This window comes from Elaeis guineensis, chromosome 11 (genome assembly GCF_000442705.2).
Source record: "Elaeis guineensis isolate ETL-2024a chromosome 11, EG11, whole genome shotgun sequence".
In the NCBI taxonomy this organism is placed as follows: domain Eukaryota; kingdom Viridiplantae; phylum Streptophyta; class Magnoliopsida; order Arecales; family Arecaceae; genus Elaeis; species Elaeis guineensis.
Window position 1 is genome coordinate 107,735,456 of NC_026003.2, and position 9,352 is coordinate 107,744,807.

The following is a 9,352-nucleotide window of genomic DNA, read 5'->3' on the forward strand; positions in this document are numbered from 1 at the left end:
CTTTCTAAGATAAATGTGTGTGTGCATGTGCAAAATGCCTCGATACATACATGCACACATATATGTATATATTGAGCTTGACAAATTCAAGATAAATTTTCTGTGATAAGTTGGTGATCTAGTAGGAAAATGGCATGTCTATGATCTTAACATCTATGACAATTAATGTTATTGGTTGTGTGCAAAACACATGATTAATTCAAAAGAAAGGAACACTTTATGATTATGATTCCATCTCTTATCAAGCAAGTTTTTTGGAAGTAGATTTTCTGCCCATGAGATCTTTTTTATATGTACTTTTTATAAATACACTCCTTTTTGCACTGAGATGATAGAACCAAGAGGAGTTTTTGTTGTAAGAAGAGGTATTCATATATATAATATAATATAATATACAGAGAGAGATTGAGAGATTCACCACAGTTAAATTTCTTTTATTCAAAAAAGGAAATACAGAAATTAAGGACATGTTGTTTGCCAATGACCTCATAAAGACTTTCATACTATATAGTAGAAGGTATGCATGAATGGATAGATTGGTAGGTTTCTGTGGCTAGACTTTCCACCTTCTATGGACATTTAGATTTTTTACTTGAGCTTCTTTAAGTTTCTCTTTTTGTTAATTTGGTATCTCATCATTATATTTGCTGGCTATTAACCATAGCATGTTATCTAATATGAAACATGTATGTGCCAATTTTAGAAATTTTTTAAAATTTCACAAATAAGACTTTGGTTTCTTGTTCTTGTGGAAGGTCCATGTTTTTGTATAAGCCCAACCATATAGTTTGCTGAAATAAAGGATATTCTTTCAACATGAAAGATGGAGATATATTTATTTTGTTGTCTTGTGGTTGGTGCTATTGGATATTGTATGTATAACAGAAGGTTTAGCCTATCCCTAGTGAAGGTTATCATTGTCGTACCTTGTCATAGGTGATGCACGTGAGCTCATGCCATCTCAAATAGTTGTTAGTATATGTTGTCTTGTGCTAATACATGGTTGTGCGAGAACTTTCAAGCTATGTTATCTTGGTTAGCTGGCGAAGATATGTTTGTTGACATAGCATGGTCTGGGTGCTAGTGCAGGCTTCGAGGGCTGGAGAGTCTATCCTAACTTTTCTACACCAGCCTGACCTAAGTTGACTTGCTTCTCAGTGTTCTCACCTTAATAGATAGATGAACAGGAAGGGATGTAGTTGAAGTTACTTGACTTAATGTCGCTATTACCATTTTTCTGCAACATACACTAACTATTCTTTATTGATATTTCTGCTATTTGCACGGAGAGAGGGATTTACCATTTCTACTAGGGGAGGGAAAGGAAGAACAAGAAGAAAGTAGGAGATCGGTTCTTTTTGTCATGAAACCACAGTTATCCCTGAGTGAACATCATGAAGGATGAAGGCACCATGTGCTTTCCATAGTCAGTATGGAAAATAATGATGGTGATTGTTCTGATTAGGTGTTTGTAGGAGATGGGTTCTTTTTGTCAATAACCTCAGTTATCCCTGAGTGAACATCATGAAGGAGGAAGGCACCATGTGCTTTCTGTAGGCAATATGGAAAATAATGATGGTGGTTGTTCTAATTAGGTGTTTTTTGCAGCATTGCCCTTTGAAGAATGGGGTTTTGATGCATGCTTATTGTCCCATCAACAGTTACAATATTTTCAATTATATTTGTGTATCACATGTGTTTTTGGGTAATTCAGGAACTGATAAATACAGCATCTGATTGTTTTATATTTTATGTTACCTCTTTTGAACGATATTTATAATTTGGAGAGGGCGATGTTTATTTGCATGGAAAAATGAGTGTATCTCTCAGAGGAAGCCTTGTTACTTCAAGCACTTCCTATGAGTTTTCTCTATTTAAATATAGTCTACAATCATCAAGAATGCATTGTGGCAAATGGAGGGTTATGCTATTCTTGCAAAAGTAGTTTTATCAGTTGACTATCCTTAGTGGTAACAACTAAACAAGTGCAGACTTATGTAGTTGCACTTGGAAGTCCCTTAACTTCATTTGATTTTTGAAGTCTTTTTGGTTGCTGCAATGTATCCTAAGACGTGGGCTTGGATGGATTCAACTTCTAGACATACTTGTGCCTGACACTTCTAGTCAGACCCATATAATGTGGTTTGTACATAGATAACTACTGATAGTATTTGGTGCCTAACAACTGACTTTAAGGGGAAAACAAAAGAAGCTAGTAGGAGTTCCCTAACTTCAGAAGTTGTGCACAAGCAGTATGTTATGAGAAAGTGAGTGAAAACACATGAAATGTGTTTAGAAGTAGAGTTAATGTTCAATAAAATCAAAATCTGAGTAGTATTCTGATCAATGGAAATTTATTGAAAATCTATTGAAATTTCCTAGGCATAATAACTCTTCTTCCTATTCTTGCTTGAGAAAAGATCCACCAGTCAGTGTGCTAAAGTACAAGTTGCTGACAATTTTATGCAGCTAGTAGGTTTTATGTACTCTATGATTATGCCAAATGCTGGAAGAAAAATAAGTTTTTTTTTTTTTTGATATAATTGTTAATTGTCATGGAAGTTGCCCATTTAGTAGGCTAGGTCCGATGCACTATAATTTCTCCACCATATAACATTGTAAACAATGCTCTTTTAGCTGAAACTTAAGCTGTGATAATAATCTTAGGGATCTTTGCGGCCCATTCTCAGTGTTTCCTATTCTAGGTGCGTCATGAGTGGACTTGGAGAGGTGTAATGACCATAGCTGATGTCCTGTCTTGTTCAAGTGGCAGGCCAGTCCAATACAGATTAACATGTGCTAGCTGAGGAAGAGAAGTCGGCAGGAACAAAGGAAAAGGGGGGCTAATATGCAAACTATAGAACTTGATGAAATAGAGGATAAGGAACTTCAGTGTTGAAAAAATAGATCTTTGACACCATGATAAATGTCATGTTTATTTGTTCTTGTTGTAGATTTCAAAGATTTATTTAATACACCAATGTGCTTCGTTTTCCACCACAAGAAACCTCATCAACCTGCTTCTCAAAAATAGAAACTTCTGCAAAAAGATGCTAAGCTCTAGAAAGGGTGTCTATTGAGTTTTGGAGAGGAGAATGGTTAGTAAAGCGTTCTTGCATGGAACTTCCAGATGTGAACTCAGTGCCTGTGGAGATCAAAGTTTTAGCAGGCTAATTTAGATGCTGGGACAACAATGGTTGGGATTGCTATATGATAGTATGAAACCCCTTATTAAGCATTCTGTGCGCCCATTACCTGGTCAGTTGGAACTATAAGCAATCTATAGCATAGTTTTCCATTAAATTTTTGTCAGCCTCATTTTTTCCTTGAAAATTAGGGTGGGGTGATTATTCAACGACACAGGTTGGTCATAGTGGGGAGGAGCTGGTTGTGCAAGCATATTTGTCACCGTTGTTTCTTTCTGCAGGTTGACTCTTATCCTCATTCTGAATAGGGATATGTGTTAGTGCATATTGTATTCATGACAAAGATGTATATCAATATGATTGGCATTAATATATTGCTTTCATTACATCTGAAGTACATGTCTGTTGGCGAACAGGGAATGGTGAATCATTGGCGGTCACACATTGGACATTTGTGCTAATTTTTTGTGCATTCAAAGCCACACAGCTTGTAAATTAACTATAGTCTTTTACAACTATTTGTTCTGAAGATAACTAAACCAAGTAACAACTACATATTTAAAACAATAAGTGAATAGTCTGGGGAATTGGGTATAAATTTGAGAAAAGGACTCACCCTTGATCTTTTGGATTTTTTGGGAACTGAGTGCAAGCTGAACTTTAGTGATCGAGTTGATATCAACTAAATTGTAGTCTTGGTATTTTGTTAAAAAAAAAAAAAACTTTACAAACTCTTAAATCGATCTTTATAAAATACATAAAAATTTAATGATAGCTGGAAATGGATCCAGTAGTGTGGGAATTAAGGATATGTATTGTAAAATTAACTGAAAATTTTATTTGAGAAATAAGATTTTGCAATTTTCCATTTGCTGTCCCCTTGTCATTTGCCAAAATTTCTTGACCAGTTGTTGGAGTAGTAGGATTCAACCCTGAGTTAATCCTTCTGTTACAGACAAAGGTGTGGCATCATGTATCAGTATTTGCCCTGGAGAATAAGTCCCCTTCATGTTTGCATTTCAAAAACCAAACTGATCATTGTCTGTGTTAGTGGACTTAGGAGTCTGCATATGTTGTTTCTGGGATTGCATTTCCATCAATTCTGTTTTAGACTTCACGCCTTAGAGAGGGATGTAATTTTGATCTCAAAACTTGTATTCTTTCTTTTTCATTTGAAGTCTTTCCAAGTTTAGGGAAAGCCATAGGTTATGCCACCCTACACACCAACTAGCGTCTTAAAGAGCTATGGTTGGGCATTGGAATAATGCCATCAAGATATTTTTTGAGGACTGGTATATGCTTCACCTATTATAATGATTGGCCTTATAAATGTGAAAATAGTTCATTTATCCCCTTTGTATTTTGAATTTTGGTGAAGTAGGGATTCCTTTCCCTGGGCCGTGTTCAGTGGACAATAAAGTTTAGAGTCTCAGTGAACCTGTTGTATCCTCAGGCCAAATGAATTTTGGTGAGCACATGATAATTTATCAATCAAATTTTCTATCTTATGTTTTTTAATATCTATTTTGTCCATTCTCCATTGTAGAAATCTTTTATTCTATATCTCATCCATGATTTTATCCACCTGTCCGGTACCTCATTCTGGCATTTGCACAAGATAAACGATTTAAGCAATGTTAAGTTTTCATAGATTTATTTCTACGGTTATTTGGTGTTGGAAAGGTTTTCAAGGACATGTGATCGTTATCCTCAAGTTTTGTCACAATAGATTAGTTGATAATTTGATATGATCATAGGATTACATCAATTTCTGTTACAGGTGTCTTATTAATTGAACTGTTAATTGAAAATTGCTATGTATATGATTGTGATTGTGCTAAAATTTGTGACAAAGATCCTTCTCTAAATTATTAAATTACTTACAAGGAATATTGTAGCTTAAAGCTGGTTGGTCATCTGGCAGAAACTACCTGGAACAGCTGCTCCTACAGGGAAGTTATGCTACGAGCAGGACCCAAGGAAATGCAGAATCATGATAACAACAATCAGAAGGTTTATCCTCAACCAATGGATGAGAGTGTGAATCAGAATAAGGACTCCATGGAGACTTTCATATCGAAGATTTTTAATAACATTTCCTCTCTGAAAGGAGCATATATTCAACTTCAGGAAGCTCATACTCCCTATGACCCAGACAAGATTCAAGCTGCTGATAAGCTTGTTATAGAGGAGCTCATGAAGCTGTCTGAACTCAAGCATTCCTATAGGGATAAAAACCACCCCAAGCTCACATCAGCAACACCACAAGATTCACGTCTAGTTGCGGAAATACAAGAGCAGCAAAACCTGTTAAAAACTTATGAGGTCATGGTAAAAAAATTTCAGTCCCAGATTCAGACTAGAGACTCTGAGATTGTTCAATTGCAGCAACAAATTCAGGAGTCAACTCAGAGAAAGTTCAAACTTGAGAAGAAACTCAAGCAGAGGGGTTTGCTTTCCAAGGAACGTGATGATTCTGAAGAAGAAAATAACTTCTTCTCTGTTGAATTGACCCCAAACTTGTTCTGTTCTGCTGTGGATACAGCATACAAATCTATCCATGATTTCTCAAAGCCTTTAATTAACATGATGAAAGCAGCGGGGTGGGACCTGGATGCAGCAGCCAATGCTATTGAACCAGCAGTTGTTTATGCAAGCAGGTCACACAAAAAGTATGCATTTGAGTCTCATATTTGTCAGAGAATGTTCATTGGATTCGACGAAGAGAGTTTCTCCGTTGAGGCAGGCAATCTTTCCATTTCTAATGAGGGTTTCTTCCATCAATTTCTTGCTGTAAGAGCCATGGATCCGTTGGATATATTGAGCCAAAACCCAGATTCAGTTTTTGGAAGATTTTGCAGGATGAAGTACTTGATGGTTGTGCACCCAAAGATGGAGGGATCTTTCTTTGGTAATCTGGATCAGAGGAACTATGTGATGAGTGGTGGGCACCCTAGGACACCTTTCTACCAGGCATTTCTGAAGTTAGCAAAGTCAATATGGATGTTACACAGATTGGCATATTCATTTGATCCCAAAGTTAGGGTTTTTCAGGTGAGAAATGGGAGTGAATTCTCAGAGGTTCATATGGAAAGTGTGGTGAAAAACATTGTTTTGGGTGAGGGAGATCAAAGACCTAAAGTTGGGCTTATGGTGATGCCAGGTTTTATGATTGGGGCAAGTGTCATACAGTCCCAGGTGTACCTTTCAGGTGTCAGGTGTGCTGAATGAAGATTGATGCATTTTGGGTCTCTTGCTGAAGTGGGAAGCACCATCTATCTCGGTTGTTGGATTGCTAAAGTCAATGGTTTGTTTCGATGTTTGTCTGTAACTGTAAATTTAAGGTTTAGGGGAAAATTAAGTGGATCTGGGACCTGTAGCATGCCTGTGACAGTAAATTGAAAATATTGAAGGAATTTTTACTGTATGTTAGTTTACAATTGGTGTTTGTACTTGGTGCAAGATAGTAATTGTAGATATAAGTGGAGCACCGTTTGTTAAAATGTGTATTGTATGGTAAATCAGTGGGACTTATTTGATACTTGCTTTCCGAACGCTGGGATGAGGATTACCATGTAAACTTGTTCGTGTTTATGGTATTGGTCTGGATATTGTGCAAGCTGTAAACATTCAACTTTCTTTCCTTCCTCTTCGGTTATTTTTTGGCATTTGATTTTCATTAGCTATGCAGGTTGATGATTATTCTAGCATTTGATTTAATAGGCTTCATTGCTTGGTGGTGGTTGATCCTCACACTTGTCCCCGCCCTGCCCATGTGAATATTGTGGAGTGAGTTGTGTAACCAGTTAAAGTTTCCAAAAACACATTTATAATAGTGGATGCACGTACATGGCTGGATATACTGCATGCTTTATTTGAGGGACTTTGGTTTGGGAACTTTTTAATTTGATGTTCTACGTCAGGCAGCTTGGTGTAGCAGGCATGCTAAAACCATGATTGCCCTCATGATTGTTCGCATTGCTTCAAGAACATGAATAGTTGCAGTTCTATACCTTGGCCATGTAAGCGTGATGGATGAGTTATGGGGAGGCTTGTGCATCAGGTTTGGAAAACTTCTCCACCCCATGTCAGGGTCTACAGCTGCAGCTGAAATCAGATGGCAGCTAGAATTTGTTATGATGGACTTCTCTCATTGCTCCATGGAGCAGGTAGTTTCATAATGAAATATTGAAGTGGTATCCAATTGGGTAGCATACGATAATGTTGATAGGATTGTGATCCATATTAACTATATGCATGGTTGCTTCAATGATTCTCATGCCGTGGGTTGTTATGAGCCATGCTAGTTACCTCCAAGTTTATTCCTTATTGCTACATACACACGTGAAATGCTTCTGGTTCTTTGATATTATTGCATCTCTCGAGTTTATTATTGTTGCCAGAGTCCCTTTTTAGAGAATTTTTTGGACTCGAATGGTGGTTCTTACTCCTCTTAATCGGTTAGACCGATGTGCATACCTAAATTTTGGATTTATGGCAGTTTCATGTGCAACGACCGCAGGGCCTATACCTACATATATTTCAAAAGGCGTTTCTAGAGACTATGGTTAATTATTTCTATATGAGTTGTAACAGGAGAAAAAAGAGAGGAAGGAGCTAGATCAAATTAAAGAGCTCCAAAAGCAAAAGTAATTGAAAACAGAGAAAGAAAGGAGCTAGATCAAATTAAGATCTCCAAAAGCAAAAGTAATCGAAAGCCATGTGCTTATATGCTTGTTACATAACCATGATATGAAAGTTTAAGAAAGTTTTCATTAGGAATCTATTTTGTGTGGTTCAGTGTATGTCAAGCATTTGAAGGTCATCATGATTCTTATCTTTATGAGGTCATGTAGAATCTCGTAAAGATAAATCAAGTAATCCCAGACCTTAGTGGGAATATCTTCATGGTTTCTTTCCGTGAGAATCTGTGAATAGATTACTGCTAGCTTAAGTTGAATGTTTAAAGTAGTTTAAGCACCACGGAAGAAGGTGCACGGCAATCCTGGCGGACACATCTAAACATAAAATAGAGAAAATGTAAGTTCTAATGACTCATGGGATGGAGGGATTATATATACCAAGAATTGTTAGACGATGTTTAGCTGTATTTTACTTTTTTATTAACTTGACAAACAATGGTCGGCAATTATATTGTATTATGTCATAAATGCCTTCTGTACGACTGATTCTAATAAAACAAGTTGAGGGTGCCGTTGTGGAGCACCCATATAACGGCTATGGAGAGGAAGTTTAAGGCATTGGTTCAAACCTGTTTCCAAACTAATGACCGAGTTTGAAACTGTCATTAGTTGTCTTGGATTAATCACCCCACTAAGCGCACAAAGCTGCCGGGATTAGGGAATAGAAAGTGAAAGCTAAGAAGTTCTGCACTTTGTGACTCAAAATAAAATTATATTAGATGGTCTGCAGACTTTGATAAATTTTGTACGATAGGATAAATTTGATGGGTGAAAAAGTTGGAGGCATCTTAGTGTCAATAATGACTAACATTCTGAGTGGGGTCTTCAAATCCAGTCACTTTACGACCCTAAGGGAAGTTGGTCATATAGATCTAATTGCAGAAGGTGTGAGAATTCTGCCCCTCCTCAGTCATTATGGCATAAATTCGTGAGAATAGAACTTTTTCAACCATGCAGTATTCTTGACAGGGACACAAAGATGTTCTATCCGATAAACAATGTTGAAATTATAGCTTTTAATTGGAAAAAGCATAGAAATTAAAGTAAGGAATATGCTTGGGAAGCTTTTAATTTTTCTGAGTCGTCTATCAATGCCAAGTAGGTGGTAGAGATTTAAAATTTCGGCATCCTCGACAACATTCCCCTCACAATAATCTTTCATTTCTTTGCAAGAATTTTTGGCATAATTATGGATTCAAATAGTCTGAATCTTTCCTAATCCTTGATAGAGAAGTATTAGTCGGTAGGTACGTCATAAAGCTTTTCTGCTTCTTTTGCTTCCGTGGCATAATGCGTTTTTGCTACAATTTTCTATAGCAAGTCGGAACCCGTTCAAGTCCTCCATAAGTATTGGATACTACTCAACCTAATCACGTTGCATGGTTGCTATAGTTTAAATGAGAAATAGTTATAGATTCAATAAGTTTGGACCCATCAAAACCTTTGATAAGGGAGCACTAGATCCTAGGCTAGTTTGTCATATCGTATTGCATTATTGCTGCA

General features: G+C 36.8%; 1 protein-coding gene across 5 annotated transcripts in view; it reads left to right on the forward strand.

The window, feature by feature from the left end:
- LOC105054267 (protein GRAVITROPIC IN THE LIGHT 1) overlaps positions 1–6,765 on the forward strand; it is an 8,933-nt gene extending 2,168 nt beyond the window's left edge. The window contains exons 1-3 of one of the 5 annotated variants that reach the window (XM_073245572.1): positions 2,392–3,258; positions 3,338–3,427; positions 5,071–6,765. In XM_073245572.1, the coding sequence (XP_073101673.1) occupies positions 3,180–3,258; positions 3,338–3,427; positions 5,071–6,377 (1,476 nt within the window). In that variant the 5' untranslated portion in view covers positions 2,392–3,179 and the 3' untranslated portion in view covers positions 6,378–6,765. Of the gene's footprint in view, positions 1–2,391; positions 3,259–3,337; positions 3,428–5,033 lie in introns of those variants that run through there. The other 4 variants (XM_029267208.2, XM_073245574.1, XM_029267210.2 and 1 more) reach the window with 4 other exon arrangements.
- Positions 6,766–9,352: the final 2,587 nt, after the last annotated feature.